We start from the raw sequence: 26,004 nt of genomic DNA on the forward strand, positions 1-26,004 counted from the left end.
AGTGATTGATCCCTGAACTGTGAATCCCAGAAGGCCGAGCCAGAAGGGCCACCAGAGGTCCTCTGAATTAATCCTTTATCCTTGAAAAGCTGGACTGAGGCCCGGAAGCGGGGAAGGCCTAGCCCACGATTGCTCATCAGGGAGATGTTGTGGCTGGAATTCAGAGCCCTGGCTCCCAGCCAGGCCCGGGCTCTTTCCGCTCTGCTCTGTCTTGCCTTTGTTCTCTCTCTACATCACCCTCTGACGACGGCAGCGACAATACTTGAACTGCAATGTTACCCCGACCTGACCTGACCTCGGAGCTCTGAACCTCTCTCCACCCCTCTCCATGACCACGTGACAAATTGTATTTTATTTTTGACATTTTACTTCCATTTTCTTTAGCTTTTATTTGGTGATTATCACATTCTTTGTTTGTTTGTTTTTGGTTTTTCAAGGTAGGGTCTTGCTCTAGCCCAGAATGACCTAGAATTCACTATGTAGTCTCAGGCTGGTCTTGAACTCACAATGCATCTCCTACCTTTGTCGCCCAAGTACTGGGATTAAAGGCCTGCACCACCACACCGGGCTGATTATCACTTCTTACAGATAAACTAATTTCTTGAAAGAGTTTCTTTCTTTCTTTGTTTTTTTTTTTCCTTATCTTTTCTTTCATTGAAATTCCATGTGAGATTCTTGTCTACAGTCAGATTGTTTTAGTTTTAGCTTTGCATTTTATTTATCTACTTTTTAAGTTTTTTGTTTATTTTTATTTATTTATTTGAGAGTGACAGACAGAGAGAGAAAGAGGCAGAGAGAGAGAGAATGGACGTGCCAGGGTCTCCAGCCACTGCAAACGAACTCCAGATGCATGCATCACCTTGTACATCTGGTTTACGTGGGTCCTGAGGAATCGAGCCTTGAACCAGGGTCCTTAGGCTTCACAGGCAAGTGCTTAACCTCTAAGCCATCTCTCCAGCCTTTTATTTGTTTTTATTTATGGGAGAGAAAGAGAGGGGCAGATAGAGAATGGGTGTGCAGAGCCCTCTAGCCACTGCATAAAAACTCCAGACACATGCGCCACCTTGTGCACCTGGCTTTACATGGGTACTAGGGAATGGAGTGTGGGCCCTTAGGCTTTGCAGACAAATGCCTTAACCACTGAGACATCTCTCCAGCCCTAGCTTTGTGGTTTAATAACTGGTGGGTCTTGTCATGTTTCCACAGTCCTCATTGTCAGAAATGTTTGCTTTCCTCCTATGTCCTTTTGCTTTGGTTTGCTTTTTCCTTCCAGATACTTTTGTTGTTGTTGTTGTTGTTTTGAGATAGGGTCTCACTCTGGTCCAGGCTGACTTGGAATTCACTATATAGTCTCAGGGTGGCCTCGAGCTCACGGTGATCTTCCTACCCCTGCTTCCCGCGTGCTGTGATTAAAGGGGTGCACCACTATGCCCAGCCCAGATACTTTTTACTTAGGCTATCTAGAGTAACTAAAGTCAGTTGAGTAGTCGACACCCAGGCTTCTCTAGTCCTGGGTTTCCACACAGGACAGATGAACTTGGCTCTCTAGACATGGCAGAGATACCCAGTGAGTGGTGAAATAGACAAGAAGAAAAAAAAGAGAGAGAAGTATGATTCTGTGTTAATTACTTTTTTTTTTTTTTTTTTTTTTGAGGTAGGGTCTTGCTCTAGCCCAGGCTGACTTGGAATTCACTACATAGTCTCAGGGTGGCCTCGAACTCATGGTGATCCTCCTACCTCTGCCTCCCAAGTGCTGGGATTAAAGGTGTGCGCCAGCATGCCCAACTATTTTAATTACTTTTATTGTTGCTGTGATTTAAAAATTACTGACATGGGGCTGGAGAGATGGCTTAGCGGTTAAGCGCTTGCCTGTGAAGCCTAAGGACCCCGGTTCGAGGCTCGGTTCCCCAGGTCCCACGTTAGCCAGATGCACAAGGGGGCGCACGCGTCTGGAGTTCGTTTGCAGAGGCTGGAAGCCCTGGCGCGCCCATTCTCTCTCTCTCCCTCTATCTGTCTTTCTCTCTGTGTCTGTCGCTCTCAAATAAATAAATAAAAAATTTTAAAAAAAATTACTTGACATGAATAACTTACGGGAGAAAGACTTTTGGTTCACAGTTTAAGAAGGGTCCAGTCCCTGTCCATCATGGGGGGGATGGCGTGACAGCAAGTGACGTTGTTGATCACATTGACTCCACAGTCAGGAAGCAGAGAGAAGTGAATGCTGGTGCTCAGCTGGCTTCCTCCTTTCTTATCCAGTCCAAGGATCCCAGCCCATGGTATGGCGCCACCTACGGCTAGGGTAGAGCTTCCCCGCTCAGTTAAGCTGCTATGGAGCATTCTCATAAATAGGTTCAGAGGTGTTTCTTTGGTGATTCAAAATCCCATCAAGTTGACTGTGGTCGTTTGAATCTGATAGTTTGAATGCAGGGCCCCCACTGACTCGGTCATTTTTTATTAAACTTTCTACTTGAGCCCCCAGCAGGCAGAGCTCTGTTACAGGGCGTGTGTCAATGGGGGCAGACCTGATTTCAGCCCAGAGGTGTGTTCAGAGCAGTTTCGAGCTCTGGTGGTTGGGGCTTGCTGCTTTGCGTGCGTGCTGCAAGTTTGGTGGTCTCTCTCTGCTTGGGTCTATGAAAGGGAACCAGCTTCTCCCACCATTGAGGGAGCTTCCCCTGGATCTGTTCACCCGAAATAAACCCCTTCCTCCCATAAACTGTGTCTGGTTGGATGTGCATCCCAGCAGCGTGGAGCTGACTGCAACACTGACAAGAAGATTCACCAGGTGCCTACTCCTGGACTTCCTTCTGCCTGACTGCTGCCCGCTAATCTGCCAGCCTGGCATAAAGGACAGATGCCAGATCAGTGCAAGCCGATTCCACAAGATGCATGTGGCTGGCATTGGTGGTCACTCAGAGCCTGGAAGCCCCTCGGCCACTTCCTATTTAGGCTGGAAAGTTTGAGGGGTGCAGGGTGGACTCCTGTGTGCTCTGAGCCAGTAGCTCCATCCAGTCCTCAGACATGGCACCTCGGTGCAGGGGCCAAAGCTCTGCAGTTTCTCCTGCAGGACTCTGACCCCTCAGTGACCGCACCCCCAAAGTTATTAACTCAAATACCACAAGTTTCCATTTATTACTTCTTCCCAAAACCACTCTGAATGGACTCAGATCCAACTGCTTTGTGTGACAAAATTTAGGAGCCAACCGTTCTGGGCTGTGGACAGTGTCGGCATTCTCTCACGGCGTGGGTCCTGATGACCCACGGCCACCAGGAAGCCAACAGGCTGCCTTGCCTTTCTCAAACAGTACCTGTGTTAGTACTTCACAAAGCCATCCGAATTTTTATTTGAATGAAACAAAGTCTCATTCTTTTGTAGGAATACATTAGGAATCTCCGTGTATTCAAGTTGTCTTTATGAATCTCAATTACGTTTAACATTCTTATTATCTTCCTGTGGATCACAAAAGAACCTCATTGATACTATTTTAAGATGTTTCCTTCATAGACTTGCCATTGTAAATGAGGTTTTTTCTTTAAACTTTCATTTTGTAGATGATTATTATTTTACATAGAAATGTTATTTTTATTTACCTGACACCTTTGCTGCTCTCTCTGATTCTAGTAGTTTTCTGGTTGATTCCTTTTGGGGACCTAAATCTGCATTTCCTATCTTGTAAATGGAGAGTTTTCTAATACAGTAGGCTAATGACTGCTCATCAGTGCCCCCCTCAGGAACTTTAAAGAAATACAGGTAATCTGGCCCTTTGGTCCTATAGGTTCAATGGGGCCCATCCCCATTGAATCTCAAGCTGGAGCAAAGGCCTGGACCAAGGAGGGTGAAAGTGAGAGGTGGATTCCAGACCCAACAGAGAACACTGACTGAGGTGGGCAGAGCAAGAGCTGGGCTTGGGCAGAAACAGAACGGTATGGCTGGAGAACAAAACCTTGATTAACTTTGGAGGCCCTTTAAAATGCTGTGGTCTCAGAGCAGGGAAGTCAGTGAAGGATTTTAAGCAGCAGGTGCAAGGATAGATTTGCATTCTGAAAAGATCACTCTCTGCCACGTGAGAACAGACTGCAGGGTGCCCAGAGGGAAAGGGGGTGCAGATCCTTACATAACAACCACTGACTGGAGGCCCGCTGCAAGTGGCTTCCATGTGTTAACTGTTGAGTCTCCAGGGTGCGCCAAGGTCGCGCACAGCAGAGTCGGCTTGCAAACCAGCTGCTCACCCGACACAGCCCACCGTGCCGTCTACAGGTTGTCAGGGACGAGCACAGGGGCACAGGGCCCCATGGGCAGGATGGAACATCAGCAGGGAAGGAGGGAGGGAGGAAATTGAGGCCCGCTGCCAGGATGCACCCTGCTCTTCCCACCTCGCCTCGCTTCTCAGGGCGGGGTAGAATGAGGGGCGGGGTCTCTGGCTCTGGGCCTGTTCCTTTATATTTACATGTATATCTATATCTATCTATATGATTTATTTATTTGAGAGAAAGAGGCAGAGAGAAAAAAGAGAGAGAGAATGGGAACACTAGGGCTTCCAGCCGCTGCAATGGAACTCCAGATGCACGTGCCCCCTTGTGCATTTGGCTTACATGGGTCTTGGGGAATCGAACTGGCATCCCTGGGCTTTGCAGGCAAACATCTTAACTGCTCAGCCATCCCTCCAACTCATGGGCCTTGTTCTTGAGTATAAGCGTCCTACTATGCTCTTCCAGGGCAGTTGAAGCCTGGGCCGAGATCTCTATGTACCTTTATGTAAACTGTCAGAGAGCTCCCTTTACACTAGAGGAATTAGAGATCGCATCTCAACTCCCTCATCTTGTGTGTGTCCACATGTGTGTGCTCCCCCGTGTGGGTGCAGGGGCGCATGTGCCGCGGGGTGAGTGTGGAGGTCAGAAGACAACCTCGGGCACCGGGCCTCACCTTCCACCTGGTTTGAGGCAGCATCTCTTGCTACTTACCTCTGTGTTTGCCAGTCCTCAGCTTCTGGGGGATTCTCTTGCCTCTGCCTCCCTTTTTTTTTTTTTCCCGTAGGCATGCTGAAATTACACATGCTCACATCACTGCCCCTGGCTCTATGTAGGTTCTGGAGATCTGAACTCGGGTCTTCGTGCCGTGTAGCAATAACATGAGACATGAATGGCATCTCCAGATCACGTGAGAATGTTAGCTATCGCTGTCCAGCCCCCCGCAAGGGGCCAAAGGGAGATCCCAAAGTCTACTGGAGTGAAGGGAGTGGAGTGCGATGCAGTTAAAAGATACATTGTATCAAGCCAGATGAAAAAGGGGCAATAGACGGAAAGGAGACAGGCGGAAGTGCAAGGAGGGGGCGCAAGGACACAGAGCAGCACTGGGGAGTGCCGGGCACTGGTCAGGAGGCTGGCACAGAGCACAGTGTGACTTAGCTAGAGGAACACATCCGTGCCTGTGAGGGTCCCTCTGTTCTGGGGAACAGAGACCTCTGTAGTTCATTCTGAGGGCGTCTCCCAGCGTCCCTATCTTCAGAGAGATCTCAGAAGTCCTAGTGAATGTGAAGGTTGTGACAGAGCCAACTGGCATGCGATTTCCAGCTCAGAATCAGGCTCTTTGTCCTGCCAAGCCCAGCTCCTGTCTCCCGGGCTCCCACTGTCCGATGGCCTCAGGGCAGGACCAGCGAGGGGGCGAGCTCCGCTCTGCAGCCGCGGGAGTGGCACGCGGTGGAGACACAGGGAGGAGGTGGACTGTGATCAGGAGTCAGAGAGAGCTTCGAAGAGGCTGGGCCAGGCTGAGGCGCGTACTGGGCCTTCCAGCCCCAGCGTCTGCACATGCTCTCGCTTACAGGAGTCTGGAAGCCAGCTACTCAGTACCTCATCCCAGTGCCAGAGCTCAGAGATGGTGAGGGGAGGTGACCCTCTCCCGCTCCCTCCTAGAGCCCGGGCAGGGCGGCAGCTAGGGCCAGCCTGTGGCCATCCTTATCTCTTCATTGGAAAGTGACCCCTTTGCCCAGGCCTTGGCTGAGTAAATGCCTGCTCTCTGACCACCTACTGTGCACCTGTTTCCTTCAGGTTGTTGTGAGCAATCAATGAGGTCACACCCGCCGGCGCTGCCCTGCGTGAGTGAGGGCTCAGCGAATGGGACTACTACTGACGACCAAATGCCGTCACCTGTCTGTGGAGCGCTGGGCTTCAGCAGCATTCACAGACTCGCGTTCCTTCTCTCCATCAGTTCAGCCTGGCACACTGTGCAGTAGGCAAGACCCACAGCGTCTCTGCTTAACAGATGAGGAAACTGAATTGAGCCCAGGAGAGTGGTTTCTGGCCCCCAGTCAATTAGCAGCACTGAGTATGAGAATTCTCCTCTCTTCACCAAGTCTTGCCTGTGGACAATACTGTGTGTGTGTGTGTGTGCGCGCGCGCGCGCGCGAATCGTCAATAAAATATAAGCACTCTAGTCTTATTGCAGAGTTAAGCAAACTATGACCATCTTTCATCTCCAACAGCCGGATTCCTGTATAGGTAAAATACTATAAAGCTAGGCCTGGAAAGAACTTTTGAATAAAAGTCGTCCTGATTTTGTGAGGCACAGAGATTCTGTAGCAGTCACCTTCCTGTTGCTGTGTGTGGGTGTGACAAGACACCCATCCAGAAGCAGTGTATGGGAGGCAAGGGTTTATTTCTGGCTTAGTTCCGGGAGGAAGTTTTTCTCATGGCAGGGGAAGCACAGTATGAGCAGGAAGCTGGCTCACAAGGTCACATAGCAACAGGGAAGAAGCAGCAAAAGTGAGCTTGCTGGCATTGGCAAGAGGGACTGGATTATAAAACCCCAAGGCCCCTCCTCATTGGCGCACCTCCTCTTGCAAGGCTCCACTTCCCAAAGACCTCACCAGCTAGGGATCAAGGATGAAGCCATGGGGAACATTTTACATTCAGCCATCACAGGTTTTCTCGGTAACAGCACATATAGGTCGAGAAAGTGCAGAAACACAGGACTGTGTTCTCCCCTCTGTTCCCTTCAGGTCTTAGAAACTTGGGGGTTATTTTTTGTTTCATTAAACATTTATTAAATGTGAATCTTGATGTATAAATGCACAAGCAGATCTAAAAGCAGATACAGGAAAATATTGGTTGTGGTGACATCTGGGTAGCATGATACCCATTGACTTTTAAATATTTTTATTTATTTGCAAGGAGAGAGAGAGAGAGAACGAGAATTGGCATGCTAGGACCTCTAGCTGCTGCAAAGGAACTGCATTTTGTGCATTTGGCTTTACATGGGTACTGGGGAATTGAACCGGGGTCCTTTGGCTTTGCAGGCAAATGCCTTAACCACTAAGCCATCTCTCCAGCCCACTGACTTTTTAAAAAACTCTTTTTTTTTTTTGTTTTTTTGAGGTAGGGTCTCACTCTAGTTCAGCTTGACCTGGAATTCACTATGTAGTCTCAGGGTGGCCTTGAACTCATGGATATCCTCCTACCTCTCCCTCCCGAGTGCTGGGATTAAAGGCATGCGCCACCATGCCTGGCTTTAAAAAACTTTTTATTGACAACCTTCATGCATATAAACAATACACCACAATCATAATCCTATTCCACTACCTTCACTTTCCCCCCTGCTGAATTCCCCTCCACTGAGTCCCTTCTTCTTTCCAAGTAGTCTTTCTTTTATTCTGATGTCATTGTTTTTCCCTCCTATTATGCAGGTCTTGTAGCATCAGCGACTGTGAGGTCATGAGTGTCATGGCCACTTTGTGTCTGGGTGACAGTATTGCAAAGCAGACCTCCCCTTTTTATTGGCTCTTACATTTTTTTCCCGCCACCTCTTCTGCAGTGGTCCCAGGGTGTTAGCGGGTGTGACAGAGATGTCTTAGTGCTGCCTACCTCACTGTCACTTCTTCTCAGTCCTTTGATGAGTTTTGAGTCTCGCCAGTGGTCACCACCATCCACAAAGAGAAGCTTCTCTAATCAAAAGAGAGAATAGCATTAATATATGGGCATAAGCCTATGTATTTAGAGGATAGTTTGGTGGACACAGTATGTGCATTGATCCAGACAACAGTAGTAGCTTCCCTGCTAGGTCTTATGACCTTCCCAGCCATTGGCTGTTGATTAGGTTTTCAGTGCCAGGCATGAATTCTCTCCCATGGAGCAGGCCTCAAATCCAATCAGAAAGCAGTTGTTTTCCTCCATAACGGACTTTCCATCATTACACTGGTTGGCATATTTGTCCTGACTGGCCAATCATAAAATTTGCAGTGTCCACTGCTGGTTAATACCACCAATAGGCTACAGCATTCTTTCCAGCTTCCTGACAGCTAGTCAACAGGGAGGAAGCTTCCAGCTCAGCTCCAGCTTGATTTCTCACTGACCTGACACCCAAGCATGTGGTGTCTTCCAAAATAGAGTCTTACTATCTGGTTCTGGTAGGCAACCAAGGCAACCCAGAGCCTTGTTAATAATATAGCCTGTAATGTTTTGGGGTATCAATGGCCTCCTTGACCAACATCTCCCTGGAAAGCACCCTATCCCTGGCACTGAATTTTCTCTGTTTTGGGGGGCGGGGTTTGAGGTAGGGTCTCACTGTAGCCAAGGCTGTCCTGGAATTCACTATGCAGTACCAGGCTGGCCTCGAACTCATGGCGATCCTCCCACTTATGCCTTCTGAGTACTAGGATTAAAGGCATGTGCCACCATGCCCACCCACATTGACCTGGAACTCACTTTGAAGCCCAGGCTGTCCTCCATCTTATAGCAAACCTCTTACCTCAGCCTCCTGAGTGCTGGGATTAAAGACAGTCTTAGAACTTTTACCTCTATTCCAGCAATGGAAAAACAGCAAGCGAGGGAACGCAGTTTAGCTGAAAATCCCATAGCACTACCCTTGGAGACTTATGTCTTCAGCAACCTGGTGTCTTTGTGAATCAGCAACAGCCATAAGGAAGAGCTATGATAGAAGGGAAAATGTGGTGTGCTGGGGTAATAACCAGCAAATAGTTGACATTGTGTTTCAGAAACTGATTCCGCTCACTAGAGACAATAGTTTGTGAGTTCAGAGAAGGATTATTTAAAAATGCATTTCACCTTTTCAATGACCTTGTTTTTCTTAGATGAGGGAAAAACAGGTCAAAATCACAAACTCATGGGCTTTGCTGAAAGGTTATAGAATGAAATGTCCTTAGCTGGAGGATATAAAGGAAGCAGCTTCTGTTTGACAAAGGAGAGGGCACTTCCCCATAAATCCTGCCTTATGAACAAACGAGAGCTCTCTCCCTCTCTTCCTGATCAGCTTAATTCCCTTTTGCTTATCTGTAAAATCCAATAATGCCAGTCAAACAAACCCTCCTGGAGGCTGAGCAAAGGGGCCTGGGCCTCTTATCTTTTATTTAAAACCCCTGCCTCTGCTGCTGAGGACACTGGGCGAGGCTGCTGGGGGAGGGGTGGCAGGCAGAAGGACTTGTTTAGGAACACAAGCTGCCGCAGGTCAGGGACAGTGTGCTTTTGCCTTGAATCTCCCTGAAGAGGAAATGTTCAGCCAGTGTATCCAGATGGGGTCACGACAGGCTGAGAGAAGAATGGGTGCTAAGATTCAGCATCTTTCCTGTACCCCCACCCCCCTGCTCCCCAGCAAGACAAATAACCAGTCTGAAATTACCAACATTTCTTGTACCTGCTTCTATCTGAGTATGGCCACCTGGGTGTCATCATAGTGTTGGATTATGTCATACTGTGTGACTGAGTGTATCAGGTACTCTTTTTGTTGCTGTGATGACCAAATTACTTGGCAAGAAACACGTAAAGGAAGAAGGGTTTATTTCTGCTCCCAGCTCGAAGACATGCATCTTGGTAAGGATGGTATGACGGCAGGAGCTGGAAGCAGCCGGTCACGTCCATTCACCGTGAGCATGGGGAGAGGGGTGAATGCTGCTGCTCAGCTCATGTTTCCCTCTTTCTTCAGTCCGATACCCCATGGCATGGTGATGCCTGGAGTTAAGATGGGTCCTCCCACTTCTGTTAACCTAATCTAGAAACTGCCTCATAGATGTGCCCAGGGATGTGTGTCCCAGATGGTTCTAAATCCAATCAAATTGACAATTGAATTGAACCATCACACCAAGGACACCTCAACCTGTATGGCTCTCACTTTTTTTATTTACAAGATCCACTGTGGATGGACAGTGTATGTTGGTCTATCTCTGTACCCCTGAGGATGTGGATTCTGTCTGTGCTGTACAGAGGTCACTGTGAGGTCTCAGGAGCAAAACGCTATGTTAAGAGGAGCCTGGAGCATCTGGAAGGAGGGACCACAGGTAATGGAATATGGGTCCCAAGGGTGGCATCACTGATGGCAATATACTATGTCTTTTTCAACCTGAGCATTTTTTTTTTTTTTAATGATACCAACTAAGCATGGTGGTGCACGCCTTTAATATCAGCACTCAGGAGGCCGAGGTAGAAGGATTGCTGTGAGTTCAAGGCCACCCTGAGACTACATAGTGAATTCCAGGTCAGCCTGGGCTAGAGTGAAACCCTACCTTGAAAAGCCAAAAAAAAAAGAAAAGAAAAGATACTATTCATGTATTGACAGCAAACGGATCTTTTGTTATATGACATTATACTCATTAGTAGCGCACCCCATCTCATAAACCTATTCCTCTGTTAGTAAAAGTTCTCCATAAATTATACTAATGGGGTGCTGGTCTATCCATTGAGCACAGATTTCCATGACTGAGTCTTCATCGATAGACGCTTGTTCCCACCCCTGCTTATTTCCATTATTAGAAATAAAATGTCAGTGAATGTGTCTGTGCCTCCACTGCTGACTCCATCGCATGTTTCCTTTGGCAAGATTTCTGGAACGGGAATTAATGAGTCAAGAGCCAGGGTCGTGATCCTTGTGGCTTCGTCTAGCCCCTGGCTCTGGAACTCTCTGTTGCCTGAGTTTAAACTTGAATGCTATCATTCATTGTCTGTGTGACCTTGAGCAGATGTTGTGCCCTTGTGTTCTTCCATCTGTAAAGTGGGGGTAATAATAATCACTATGTCAAGTGTTGCAGTGAGCATTCAGTAAGGGGAGCCATATGTAATTAAGTTGAATGGGCATGACTCATGAAATGTCATCATAAAACAAACTTTATTTTTATCTCGCATGGTCTCTTTACATTCTATGAGGCATCTTTGTGCCTCCCCCCTCCCAAATGAGGTGAAATTTAGTCCTAGGGCTAAGTCATAAGATGCTTCTGGCCATTTGTAGGAAACCCAAAATTGCCTTATCAGTAATCTATCCTGTTATAATAAAATAAATAGGGTTGGAGAGATTGCCCAGTGGTTAAGGCACTTACCTGCAAAGCCTAAGGACCCAGGTTCGATTCCCCAATACCCACATAAGCCAGATGCACAAGGTGATGCATGCATCTGGCATTTATTTGCAATGGCTAGAGGTCCTGGTGTACCCATGCTTGCATGTGCTCTCTCTCTCTCTCTCAAATAAATTAAAATTTTGAAAAAAAAATGCTGTGGTGCTAGGGATCAAATCCAGAATTTCCCGTGTAGTAGGAAAACTTTCTGCCACTGAGCTACATCCTCAGCCACAAAAGATTCTTGAAGCTTCAGAATTATACTAACTCCTCCAAGTACAGCCCGATGAAGGATTGCTTCCTGTGCAGGCAGTGTCAGCTTGCAAATGGCTCTCTGATGCCTTTCCAGGGTGCATGGAGGACGGAGTAAAGATGGGAGGAGAGGGGCAGGGCAAGTTCCTCCGTGAGTTACTCTGCTGAGCCCCTGTACATCCTTTGATCTTCTCCCTGCAGGTGGTCTTGGTGGGATGCTTGAGACCATGCCATCCCTGGGGTCACTTCCTACAGCTCTCTTGATGGCAGGGGTGCACCTCCCTGAAGCTCTGCACCTGGTTCCTTTCTCAGACCCTAGAAACCCCGTGTTTTCCCCCTCCCCAGGTGTTACCAACTGAAAGAGGGGAGTCCTCTTTCTTGGCCTGGGTTAAGCCCACTTACACCCGGCTGTCACTCCAGAATCTACCTGAGCTCCGGGAATGGCTCCAGTGGCTATTGCTCTGCAGACCTGGGGGCACAGTCCTGTTCTGATGCCTTGGCACCCTCCCTGCTTTTAGGAAGGAGATAAGCTGCCACTGGCTCTTTGAATTTGTCAAGTGAGCATTAGACGCCAAGACCATTGTAGCCACAAATGCAGCTCTCCTAGAGGTCTCCATAAAGCCTCACTCTCTGGATTTGAGGTGAAAGCAACAGCTTCTTTTCTACTTTCCAATTATTAGAGGGCATTGAGCCTCAAGGACTCTCCCTGAAATTCCTCTTAAAGCTCCATCAACCCTTTTTTTCCATCATCTCTGTTATTGTCTACGTGCTAGAGACGGATGTTGGCCAGCGGCACAAATCCAGGCTTTTTTGAGTCGCGCTTTGTATATCCCATTCCACTTCAGAATGTGGTACCTATTAACTCAGCCCTTCAACCGGAACCTACGCTGGAAGAGGTCCGCCTCATCATCCAGTTGCCCAGATGTGTCCTTGTGAAATAAGCAGAGGAACGCCTGGCTCGGAACACACACTCGGCAAATAACAAAGTTGCACAGGATCCAGGCTCGGTGGCTCTCTGCTTTCACTTTATAACTGCTACATTTGATTTTGTTCCTGGAATCTTGTTCTGTGCCTTGTGAGCTTTATGTTCCCTGAACACTATGCTGTGAGTGAGTGTGTTTGTGTGTGTGCATGATTTGCTATAATATTTAGCAGCAATTTGGAAAAGAGACATGCTGTTTACAGTTCTACTGTTTAGCCTACTTTTTTTTTTCTTAAAGACATCGGTACACGTATTTACCTTCACTTTAATCACTGAAAGTGAAGGGATGGTCTGTGTATATACTGTAGTTATTTAGGTAGGAATCACACAGGGAGCTATCTGGCCACTGGCATGTGGCCATTTTGCCCTGACATCTGCTTGATGTTGTAGGGCCTGGTCATTTCTGCTGGTGTGCTTAAAAAGGTATCCCATCCCATAAACATGTTTCTCTGCTATGCAAATAACTCTCCTTGAAGGATGATTACCAACCCTTCCGGTAAACACTGTACTTAATGTTCTTAACCAACTCCTAGTTGATAGACATTTTGTCCCCACCCTTTCTATACCTCTTTTCTAGCAGCCTCTAACAGTTGCCCATATCACTAGTACTGCAGTACACCTGGACAGTTCATTCTGTTGTCTTAAAAGCTCTTTAGGGCTGGAGAGATGGCTTAGCGGTTAAGCACTTGCCTATGAAGCCTATGGACCCCGGTTCGAGGCTCGGTTCCCCAGGTCACACATTAGCCAGATGCACGGGGGGCGCACGCGTCTGGAGTTCGTTTGCAGAGGCTGGAAGCCCTGGCGCGCCCATTCTCTCTCTCTATCTGTCTTCCTGTGTCTGTCGCTCTCAAATAAATAAATAAAAAATGAACAAAAAAAAAAAAGCTCTTTAATGGTTCCCCATTAGCTATAGGATAAAACCCAAAGTCCCTAGTCCATTTTGCAGAATGACAGATTATCTGACTCTACCTTAATTCTAGGTCCATCTGCCACAGTGAGCCACTCACCCATATGCTTGTTCCCACCTTGGTCTTTAAGAACACTGGTCATGCACCCTTGTGTGTCCAGGACTTTGCTCATGTCACTCTGTCCAGAATGAGCATCATGCCTGGCCAATCACAGAGTCAAGGTAAACATCAGTATCCCTTTTCCTATCAGTCTGTCAAAAACCTTCTCAGCCTTCAAGGCCCATGGTCAGCTGTTATGCTTTTCTGTTCATACTAGAATCTTGTTCAAATGTGGCCATCCCCCTTTTAGTTCCCCTGACTGCCTCTCCTCTACGCCTTCCCAAAGCCCACCATTGGGTACACCTGTATTACATATCACCAACACATTTGATACCGATCCACCCCGTCTCCATGGGCAGAGCAAAAGGGCCCTGAGCCACCATCCACCTGACCCCTGTCAAAAAACTCTGCAGTGGACTTTGACCTGATAAGGTCTTGTGAATGTATGCTTGATTTGAATTAACTTCCTCACACTGCAAGGTCACAATACCAAGTTATCAGGAAGGGCCCAATCTGAACACATATTCATTTATTATTCATACCCCTTTGCTTTCAAACTTGAAAGAAGTGGCCTGACTCACTAAAACTGTCACAGTAGATACAGAAAATGGAAGACTCCATATGGAAGTCACAGCTTGCCAGAATGCTAATCTTCTTCCTCTGGAGAACTGACCTCACTGAGGAGCGCTGGCACTGGGGTACGCAAGCTTAGGTGGCACGTGCAAGAGTCTCCTTCCCATCCCCACACAAACAACTGCCATGTTTGAAAACGTGTAAAGTTTAATATAGAGAATTTAAATTCATAGCACGTATACCATCCGTGGTGGGTTGAATGTGAGTGTATGTCCCCCACAGCCCCAGAGATTTTTGATCAAGACTGAGGTTGTAACTTGAGTCTCCAGTAGCCCAGCGGGAGGAGGGGGAAGATCTTTGAGTGCAGCCCTAAGGTGTTTTCAGAGCCAGTGTGAGCTCTGGCTGTTCTTGGTTTTGTGGTGCTGGCTGCTGGTGGTGTCTTTCTGCTTGGCTCTCTGAAAGAGAGCCAGCTTCCTCCACCATTAATGGGTGTTCCCCTGGGAATAAACCCTTGCCTCCTGTAAGTTGCTTTTAGCTGGGTGTTTGTTCCAGCAAAGAGGAGCTGACTACAACAGTAGAAATGGTACTGAGGAGAGGCGTCACTACTGTGATGAATTTGACCATGTGGATTTTGGGCCTTTGGAACTTGTGTGCTGGAAGAATGTGGGAGGACTCGGTACTTGAGACTGGAGAAACTTTGCAGTGCAGTAAGAAAAGTTTCTTTTTTTAAAATATTTTAGTTTTATTTATTTATTTATTTATTTAACAGAGAAAAGGGGGGAGGAGAGAGAGACAGGAGCCTCCAGCCATTATAAATGAACCCCAGATGCACGTGCCACCTTGTGCATCTGGCTTACATGGGTCCTGGGGAATTGAACCTGTGTCCTTTGGCTTTTCAGGCAAGCACCTTAACAGCTAAGCCATTTCTCCAGCCCGGTTTTTGGTTTTTCAAGGTGGGGTCTCACTGTAGCCCAGGCTGATCTGGAATTCACAGTTTCATTTATTTTCTTTCATTTATCTATTTTAGTGCGAGTTTAAAAATGCCAAATGCAGAATGAATTGTGTATTGTGAAGGCTTGATTTGTGAACTTTCAAAGGGGAAGCAGAAGCTGGGCATGGTGGCCCACGCCTCTAATCCCAGAACTCAGGAGGCAGAGGTAGGAGGATCACAGTGAATCCGGGACCACCTTGGGTCTACGTAGTGAATCCCAGACCAGCCTGCGCAAGAGTGAGACTCTACCTCAAAAAACCAGAAAAATGGAGGATGAGCAGAGAACCTTGTTGGAACTTGGGTAGTGACAGTGAGGCTGGTTGTGTTCTGCCCAAGCCCTAATAATTCGAGGAAGGTTAAATCTGAAGGTAATGGACTGGGGTACTTGGCGGAAGGTATAGAACAGAAAGATATGAAATATGTGGGGTTTATTGCCAGAAAAATTCAAGCAAATTTAGAGTTACTGGCACACAGACTGGTTTTAGGTTACTGACGCTGTAATTATTAAGCAGATTACCACCATTAAGGGTGGGCTAACTGTTTTGCTTGGAGGCAATTGAAAAGGTGTCTGAAGGTGAAATCCACCCAGGAAAGGCTCAACTGAGTAATGTAAATTCTTTTACAAGGAAGTGACTTGAAGGAAGAATTCTAAAGAAGTAGCTTGCTCTTCAACATCAAGGTTTATTCCCCTCTCTTCACCCCCAGATTTTCAAGTTTATGTATGCCTCACACCTGGTGCTGGTACACACAATTCTGGAAATGTTAAGCAGGGACCAGTAAGGCCTTTGTATGAAGATGAATCGATTCCAGTCACTGCTGAGATGTAACAATGGGAAGCAAGGATATTAGAGGCTAAACAGGCCATTGTTTGGAGCTATGAAGATGGACTGTGGTTCTCGGTATAGACCTGAAGATGTTTTGGATATGCCAGGACTGTGAAACAGTTGCCATGGAGAGCTGATGGTTTGGGATGGGATGTTTGCCCAGGCTGTGATCAGCCCAGTGGAAGGAGCATAATTGAAATTCAGAGACGTTTGTCACTGGTTATGGATGTTGAACTTGGAACTGCAGATGTTTGATGTGTTCCTGCTGGTAAATGATTTGTACTGGCCCAGCCTCTCCTTGTTATGCCTTATTGCAATAGAAATGTTTATTATTATTATTATTTTTTTGCCAATATGTGTTGAAAGTAATGTAACTTCTTTTGATTTTACACTGCTCTGTTAAGTGACAGTCTTGAATCTCGGATGAGACTTAAGAATTTGGAGCAATGTGAAAATTGATTTAAAAAAATTATGGGGACCTTTGAAGTTGGCTATGTAAGAAAATTTTGAGGCAGGTTTGAAAGGAAGGAGCAGATAGACATCTCTTGCAAGAGCAGGCTTTTCTCAGGGTTCTGGAAACTTGCAGTACACTGGCAACATTTTGCAAGGGGCTTTCATTAGCCTTGGGTTGGGAGTAGAGTCTTACTGTCAGAAAGAGTGGGGATGAGGGAGTGAAGGGTACAAGCTGCTTCTCCAGGTATCCAGCTCCCCTGAGGTCATAGGTCAGCAGGCTGCTTTCTTTTGCGACAGCAGAGCAGCTTTATGATCTCTGGACAGACTTCTTGGAGTCCAAGGTTTATTGCTAGCTTTTCTGAGAGTCTTGTTTCCTGGCCTCTTTACCCCAGGGTTGCTTGCTGACCCTTTCAGTCTAAATACAATTTATATTGTGAGATGATCATGAGTCTGTGGAGGCCAGGGGCAGAATATGGTGGTCTGAATGTGTGTCCCCCATAGCCCTAGGGATTTTTGATCAAGGTTGAGCTTATAACTTGAGTCTCCAGCAACCCAGCTGGAGGAGATGTCACTGGGGGAGGATCCTTAAGTCTCTCCCTAAGGTGTGTTTAGACCCAGTCTGAGTTCTGGTTGTTCTTGGCACCAGTGGATTTATGGTGCTAGCTGTTGGTGGTGTCTTGCTGCTTCTGCCCTCATAACGGTGTTGCCCTGGAATTAGCAAACCTGAAATAAACCTTTTCTTCCTATTAGCTACTTTGGGCCAAGCGTTTGTCCCAGCAAGGAGGAGCTGAGTGCAATGCCCTCCTTAAAGTGTTTGGCCCAGTGGTAGGGAAGGCATGTTGGGATTGCTGTGCAATAGTGTTTCAATAGCGATGACCTTGTTCCTGAGGCATATGCCCTTTTTCAAGATCATATAGAACAGTTGTAGAACACACACACATACACAATGTTTAGCAGTGGCCTACAAAATTCTTCCTATGAGAGCTGGAGAGATGGCTTAGCAGTTAAGCGCTAGCCTGTGAAGCCTGAGGACTCCGGTTCGAGGCTCGATTCCCCAGGACCTATGTTAGCCAGATGCACAAGGGGGCGCATGCATCTAGAGTTCATTTGCAGTGGCTGGAGGCCCTGTCACGCCCATTCTGTCTCTGTCTCTCTGCCTCTTTCTCTCTCTGTCACTCTCAAAGAAATAAATAAATGAACAACAACAAAAAATTTTTAAAAAATTCTTCCTATGGCTTTCAGAGTGCCTTTTTTATGTGTTTTTAAAATTTATTTATGTGAGAGAGAGAGAGAGAGAGAGAATGGGTGCACCAGGGCTTCCAGCCACTGCAATGAACTCCAGACACATGCACCACCTTGTGCAGCTGGCTAATGTGTGCTCTGAGATATCAAACCTGGGTCCTTAGGCTTCGCAGGCAAGCACCTTAATTGCTAAGCCATCTCTCCAGCCCCCAAAGGGGCTTTTTGAAGAAGCCAAGGTCATAAACGTCAAAGGTTCACCATGGATGTCATTGGAGTGGGAAACCCACCATGAGTTCCAAGTAGAGTGAACACTGTGAACCATGTAGAACACTCCATCTTCCCCTCACCCTGCGTGCACCATCACATATCCAAGTAATGTTCTTGTGCAGGCTTGTGGATGCAGGGACACACACACACACACAGACACACACTCACACACACTCATTTGCACTGGCATGGAGTCCCTTACGGGTCACTCACAAGTACACACTCATAGGTACACAGACACTCATGTGTACACTGACACTCAGTCCTCTGGCTTCCTGCCATTCCATATGTACCCACAGGCACATGAGGCACACGCCACACATACACACACACACACACACACATTCATGAGTACACTGGTACACGGACCTTTGGCTTAACCATATATCATGGGCACACACTCAAACATGCACCAGCACATAGACTTGGTTCCCCCATATCTCATGTGCATATATACTTTTAGGTACACACATACACACATGTGTGCACTGGCAGAGTCCTCCTGACTTGCCACATCCCACGTGCACACACAGCCTCTGCAAGCAGCGGCAGCATAGAAAGCTGCCTCATTTCTGCACCCCACTCTACCTCCAAATTTTCCTCCCATAGGACCACAGCCTAACGTGTCTGTTTAATAGATTCAATTACTCCAGGCTCCTGAGACCTTCCAACTTAATTCTTACTGCATTAAGGTGTCAGATAATTTGGGAATAAAGGTGGGGAGGGAATGCAGCCTCAAATCTTGAAGAGAAAGTCTTCTAGACTTTCTTCATCCTAAGATGTAGCTGATGCTATGACTCTTGCAGAGATGGCCTGGAAGACAGAGCTCCAGGGCACAGAGCCTCTCCCCCCCTCCCACCCCCCTGGCTTCTAGGAAGTCTCAAGGACACAGGCCTGTGGGGAGCAGCTTTGCGGGGACTCCTCTGCCTGTTCCTGGCAGTCCGATGGGTGAGCACAGAGGCTAGGCTAAGCATCCCTGAAGGAACCCCGGCTTGCTGCACTCCCCGAAGATTTGTCTCGTCCCTCTAGAGGTCCAAAGTGACCACGAGAGCTCTTTCTTAAGAGGCTGATAAATAATCAAAAGTAACAACATCCCGGAAGCCTGTGCCAGGCAGGGGAGACCAGGAGTGTGCGCATGTGTGCAGTATGAACGGTGACAGGCACAAGATAGGCTGGGAGTAAGGAATGTGAGCTGAGCACTAGCAGCGTGTGAGAGCTAGCTTCACCGTGGACCACCTACGTGACCTGGAGCAGTGCCTCTCAGATCCTTATCTTTTGTGCACCTCAGTTTCCTCTGCTGTGAAGTGGGTATGAGAGTGCCTACCTCCTACGCCACGTGGTTGTGAGGATTAAATTCTCCTGACGTTCAGCAGGCAGCCCAGATACCTTCATTATTGTTTTGTGCTTTATGGGCCAGACAAGGCAAGGCTGAGAAGCTGGGAGAGTTGAGGGCTAGAGATCTTGGCTTGGCCCCAGGGCAACAGAGTGGGGCCCACCCTTAGGCCCTGCGGGTTCTTGCAGTCTCCCAGTCAGGCCCGCAGATTCCCCCTCCTTCCCCCGCTCTTCTGGCATAGCTGGTGCTACCGAGCCCAGGGTGCACACGAGGACGCCCATGCGCTGGTCCCCATCTCTACCCACAGGCGGGCCTCTCCGCAGAAGGCGCTTTTTTTTTTTTTTGGCCTATCATCAACTGCTGCCCCCAAGAAAGGGCTTTGAAGGACCAAAGATCCTAGATCAATTTCATCCCCCCCCCCCAACCCATCGATTCATGCCTTTAAGGCATGTGAGTCTTACCTGAGAAATAAGGATAAAAGATTTGCCTCTCAAAGCTATTGCTTCCATTAAATAGTACAACTTTGTAAGGGTCTGGAATGCAGGCAAGCCAAGTGACATCCCCCCCCCCCGCCTTGACTGACTGACAGCCCCCCGAAGCTCAGATGGGAAAGAACCCCAACCCCCCCCCCCACCCGGGGTAGGTTGTCTAAATCTAAAGTCAGAAGCCTCCAGAGGCAGGCGTGTGGAGTTGGCTGGCCTTGGTGCTTGGCCAAGGAGGACTTCCTGGACTTCCAAGTGCACATCTGGAGTCCCGATGCCCCGCCCCGGGTAAACGGATTCTTGTGCCCTCCGTGTCCAAATGATCCTCGATCCCCAGAGGCAGAAACTGAGGCTGGGGCGGCAGCCGCGGAGGGCGGGCGCCGTCCGCAGACGCCCGAGGGGGTGGGGGCCGCGGCGGCGCCGGGGCGGGCCCGGGGTGGGGTCTCGGCCGGGGCGGGTCCGGGAGGCGGGGCGGCGCGCGGGGCGGCCGCGGCTGGCGCGCGGAGCTCGGGCGCCGGGCACGCGAGGGGGCGCCGGGCGGTGCGGGCGGTTTCTCCCGCCTCCACGCGCGCTCCCGGCCCGCCCGCTCGCCCGCGGCTCCGCGCACTCCCCGCCGCGGCGCCCACTGCGCCGGCCTCCGCAGACGGGAGTCCGCGGCCGGGGCCCTGGCGTGCAGCGCGGGCCTCGGCGGGGCCCGGCGCCCCGGCCTGGGAGGATGCGGTCCGGGGCGGCCCGAGAGCTGAGCAGGGTCCACGCTCCAGCCCGGTCCGGCCCCGGCCGTCCGAGCCGCAGCCGCCGCCCCGCCCCCGAGAGACATGACTTCCAAACCGCATTCCGACTGGATTCCCTACAGGTACGCGGGCGCTGCACCCCCTCCCCGGCCCCAGCTGCTCTTCATCCTGGGGGACCCACCACCCTCCGGGGCTGCGGGCGGGGGAGGGCTTGGAGCCCGGGCCAGGGGGCCCACACCCCTCGTCCCGGAGACTTGGCCTGGGCTCAGGGCACCCATATCCCCCTTAAGTCGTCCAGCACTGGTGGTGGTGGGGGGGATCTGGTCTTTCCTAGCCCAACTTTAATGGCCTGAGGCCACCGGCCCTCTTCTATCCCCCCCCTCCCCATCACCATCTCCAGCCCGGGTTGCGGGGTCGGACAGCACGATGTGCGGGCCTGGGAAGGACATTCCTGTGGTGAGCCTCCTCCTAGGCCCAACACCTAGGACACACGTCTGCATAGCATGCGCGCACGCACAGGACATCCGCGCATTGGTCCAAAGATGTCCCTGCTGGTCAGTTTACATCTTCAAAGCATGGATTCTTGGAGACAGTTATTCCGAAGCGAGACCACATGGCTGCTCGCGCGCGCGCAGACACACACACACACACACACACACACACACACACACACACACACACAGCGCGCGCGCCACATCTAGCTCCATAGAGTCCAATTCTTGGACTGCACAGCTGCACACTTACCAATCTGTGCACGTACACATGCCAGTTTCAGAATATCTGGCAGTACCTACTCACAAGTACTAAGTACCTTTCAGGATTCAGCTAACAGACTAGCTCACGGAGAACTGCTGTCATTTGCACAAAGGCATTCGAGAACGCCGGCCCTGCTTCTGTGCTTGGACACTTGGCCTGACTCAAGGAAGGTCCAGCTTTTCCTCTTGAGTGGGGAGGAGGAAGCGGGCGGGCTCCCAGACTTACACAGGGGCAGGCCTTTCCCCCTCTACCCCAACTCCATTCTATTACCAGGGAAAGCAGCTCATCGCCATAGCAGCGCCACATCCTTGGCCACCCATTGGCTCTGTGGTTGCCATGGGCTACAGGGCTATCTCTAGGCCTCTTGGAGAGGCATGTGTGTAAAAAGGGTGCTGGACTGCTGAGACCCACTTTTTATTGCTGACCCAAGGTGTACATGCTGGAGAGCAGGGGCGAGGGGTAGAAGCAGACCCTCAGGACCCACCTGCTCCGGGGAAGGGGGGCTGCTCCAGTCACTGAAAGTAATTCTGACAGAGCTCTTTCATGCATCTTTCCAGACAGAGTCCCAAACAGAAACCAGCAGAAACTGTCTGAGGCTTGTTACAAGCAGATCTTTCTGTTGATAGGCCCCTTCACTGGCCTAGGAATTCAAGGAGAATTGTTGGGGTCTCTAATCTATTACTGTGGGGTTCAGTGCTTCCCAGGTTCTTTTGCATCTCCCCACCACCACACACACACACACACAGACACGTGCACACTTGAATCATGCAGGATTTGTAGACATGTACTTATACCTCAGTTTCACATGGATCAGGGAGATGCTTCCACTGGAAACTGGGGACAGGTGTTGTGGTACCTCAAAAGAGTGTCTTCCCCGGGTAGAAATCCAAGAAGGGCACAGGTAGCTGCTGGACCATCCTGGTATTTCTTGGCCCATGTGAGCGGAGGACCTTCTAGAAGTTGGTGCAGCCTTATAGAATCTCTGCTGGCTTTCACAGGCCAGCAGAGGCACAGGACGTTGTCTGTGTGCTGAGTGGACTCCAATGAAGTAACTGCCAAGGGTATCCAGATGCAGGGGGTAGCCATAGGCCGAGGAGGGCAGAGGCAGCCCCGTGGCTATAGGGATGAGGGCAGAATTTAGGGTCCAACAAATAGGAGGCTGGGCCAGGTTCAAGGAGACTTCTCCAAGGACTAACACAATTTGTAAAGTAACAGCTGTGCCTTGGAGAAAATCTGCCTCAAACTGGGGGAGGCTTCAGCTTGCTTGTGGGGAAGGGCACTCCAGGAAGGTAGCAATGTCCAAGAAATGGCATTGCCTCTCCCCACATGTGCATAGACCACTGGTATCCTGCAAGGAGTGATTGACACTTGACTCAGCCCAGCCTAACTACTCCCCATTCTCCATCCCACACTGAGCCTGGAGTCTCCACCCTGGAAGCCTGGTCTTGAAGGCAGCCTGGCACCCCAGTGACCCATCCTGCTTGCTTTCCCCAGCCCTGTCACCCTGCCTTCTTGCTCTGTAGTAGGGATGGTAGATGCTCACCCAGAGGCGGCCTGTAGTCAAAAGTGGCCAGAATCTCCTCTGACATGTCCAGCCTTTCTGGGCATGCACCGAGCCTGGGAAAGTGTCAGGCTTGAGGTGCGGACTTACAGGATGGGGAGGCATGAGCTGGAAGAAGGAGAACCAAATTGCCTCTTGCATTAACTGGGCTGCTGATGCAGGCGAAGCCACATGCTTGTCTGATGAGAGAAAACTGGGACAAAAAAAAAAACCCCGACAAGGCATTTGCTTACAGCTAGGGGTGGGGACAGCATGTGCACACACACACCACTTGACTAGCGGGAGGTTTCCCTGATGTCGCAGCTTGTTAGAACTGGAAGGTGGCGTTTGGGAGAAAGGAATTGGTTGAGTTTTTTTTTTTTTTTTTTTTTCTCAGCATTGCTGATGGGGCCTTAGACTCTGGTGGTGGTTGCATCGTGCATTCCCTGAGCTCAGCACATTTTTTCCAAAGCAGTGATAGTTGGTGATAATCTTCTTATGGGTAATTTTGGCTCAGTTTATAATGGTCAGGGATTAATCTCACATTCTGACTTAAAAGGGAGCCATTTAGTTTATAAACTTGATCTAGTTGGGTTTATTATTTTTTTGCCTTTGACTTATTTTTTCTATGAATAATCATTTCTATTTCTGCCAGTTTCTCTTTACCTGTATTATTTTATGATTATTTATTTGCATATGTGTGTGCATGCATGTGTGCGCACCAAGATCTCTTGCCACTACAAATAGCCATCCAGCTTTATGTGGGTGATTGAAGATTTTGAACTCAGGCCGGCAGGTTTTTTTTTTAAGCAAGTGCTGTTAACCACTGAGCAATCCCCCAGTTCCTCTTCCCCTACATTCCTGAGGCATACTAAGTGGCCATGAGCATGACTTTACAACCTTTTACAAGTTGTATGTGGGTGGAGCTCTGAGACTGAGGAAGGACTGTAGCTGGAGACATATTGAGGGGCTACACCACTGATGGCCAGCCCTGTCTTTAGTCCTCTGGTCTGCATGGTCAGCCCTAAAGCAGTGCCTAGGGTTTCCCTCGCCAGGCCATGAACTTAGGTGGTTTCCTGGCTGTGTGCCCAGCATGGGTAACTGCCTACATCTTCACGTCAACGTGATGTCCAACCCCAGGTGGTAGTCAGAGCGTCTGTAGCTTCCTGACACCATACCTAGGCTCTCAGCACACTCCAGGGGCATGCACTCTGCACACAGCACGGACTCCTGAACGCTGCTTGCAAGGCACGGCTCTAGTTCATAGAGAGGCTTGGGCCAGAAGGGCCTGCTCCACCCTCTCTAGTTCTCCACGCTCTGCTCGGTAGCATCGCTGCCAAGCACCTTCCAGCCACTGGCTGTGACTGCAGGGCTCATCAGGGGTTGAGGCTGTGACCCTGGGCTCTCCTCCTTCAGACTCCTGCTAGGCTCCTCCCACCACGTGCTCCCTTTGCTTTCTGGGGATCAGCTTGAGCAATGAAGACTCTCAACCACTCCGCACTTAGGGTTAGCCTTGGAGAGGCACCCTGCTTCAGCCATCTCCTCCACCTCTGGGAACTCCTACCAACTCCTCAATCTCCTGTTCTTTTTTATTATTTATTTATTTATTTATTTATTTGAGAGCGACAGACAGGGATAGAGAGAGAGAGAATGGGCGCGCCAGGGCCTCCAGCCACTGCAAACGAACTCCAGACGCGTGCGCCCCCTTGTGCATCTGGCTAACGTGGGTCCTGGGGAATCGAGCCTCGAACCGGGGTCCTTAGGCTTCACAGGCAAGCGCTTCACCGCCAAGCCATCTCTCCGGCCCAACCTCCTGTTCTTTAAAGCTCACCAGCCATGGCTCAGTCTCCATCTTCATGGCTGAGAATTAGAACCTCCCACAGCACTTGCTTTAAAAGGTAAAGAGAGAGAGAGAGAGAGGGAGGAGGTGGCATTGATTCTGGGGCATGAACCCCAGTAGTTCCGAATTGCCAAGTTGAGGCCAGTGCTGCTAGCAGCTCGAGTGGAGTGCCCCTGGCATGGTTGGTGACTGCGGGAGATGGCCCATCCTCAGGGGCAAGAGCTCTTGCGAGCAGCACTGTCCTCTCCCTTCTCTTGTTGTAGCTGAGTGCCAGGCAGCTGCCAGGCAACGGGAGCCATGGATATGGTCTTGCTCGAGTCTGGGATTGAGCCCAGACACTCTGGGTGACCCATCCTCTCCTGACAGCCCACGACGGTGGTTCTTAGGTTTGGTAGGGATGGCTTCCACGGTGACTGAGGGACGGAATGAGGACCGGAAGAAGACAGGCCTGAAGCTGGCTTGCAGAGAGTACCTAGATGTCTTAGTCTGTCCCTAAGTTGTCCTGGCCTGGCTGCGTGGTGTTGCTGCATGGATTAGCTGAAGCTCATGGGGTGAAGTGTAAGAGGAGGAGGCTGGAGACAGGCTTCCTAATGTGCTGGCCTTGTGGGGCTTTTCTGGCCTATGGAAGAAGTGCCCTAGCTGTCAGTCTTCATGGTTTACTCCCCATGCCTAGTGCCCAATGCTCCCAGGGCAACAAGTCAAGGTAGATGGGCTGGTTCCTTGGGAAGTAGAGTTGCCACCTTATTGGCCCTGGGTAGAGTGGATGAATTGGGGGACACTTTAGATGACCTAGTGGCTGCTGCATTTTGGCTCCTCCTTGTTCTAGCCCTGAGCAGGAGGTGACCATAATGAAGGAGCCACCAGGGTCAGCTGGAAGACTCATCCGTCAGGGCCCTGTCTCTATCCCAGTCTCCTGGCGGGGCTGCAGCTGGCTGCCTGGGCTTGGCAGTGATTCCATGATTGGAGCTGGAGTCATTAAAAAGCCATTAATGTCTCCTTGCGAGGTTATCGTTCAGAGCAGCCTAGGACGGTGCCCATCAGAAAGAGGCAGGCTGGGGCAGCGTTGTGAGGAAGACAAGACACCCCAGGAAGGCATCGCAGTGGAGTGGAGCTGCAGGCAAGGCCAGCCGGCAGGGGTGGAGAGGGGATCTGGGCCCTGCTGAGGAGAAAGCTTTGGTTCTGCTCTTCCTGGAGGCAACCAGCATTGTCCCCGTCATACTGGGGATCCTTTGTTGTTCGCCAGGGGGCAGATGTCTGTGCTCTGGTGCATTGACCTTAGCCAGGAACACCCTCCGCGTGCAAGCTTGTAACTTCCACGTGATTGTGCTCTATTCTGCACCCTCACAGCTGTTCTAGAAACATGGGTCTCCTCTTGTATTGTGTCCATTGTGGGAGCCTCCTGGA

The 26,004-nt window shown here is 49.7% G+C and overlaps 1 protein-coding gene across 8 annotated transcripts in view; it reads left to right on the plus strand.

Moving 5' to 3' along the window:
- Positions 1-26,004, plus strand: part of Tub (TUB bipartite transcription factor) — a 111,645-nt gene that overhangs the window by 65,578 nt on the left and 20,063 nt on the right. Inside the window, exon 1 of one of the 8 annotated variants that reach the window (XM_045145906.1) lies at positions 20,459-20,586. The exons of the other annotated variants lie outside the window; for them this stretch is intronic. Coding sequence (XP_045001841.1) covers positions 20,549-20,586 — 38 coding nt within the window. The 5' untranslated portion in view covers positions 20,459-20,548. Of the gene's footprint in view, positions 1-20,458; positions 20,587-26,004 lie in introns of those variants that run through there. 8 annotated transcript variants of the gene reach the window in all.

The sequence above is a fragment of the Jaculus jaculus genome, chromosome 3, assembly GCF_020740685.1.
Source record: "Jaculus jaculus isolate mJacJac1 chromosome 3, mJacJac1.mat.Y.cur, whole genome shotgun sequence".
Lineage (NCBI taxonomy): Eukaryota > Metazoa > Chordata > Mammalia > Rodentia > Dipodidae > Jaculus > Jaculus jaculus.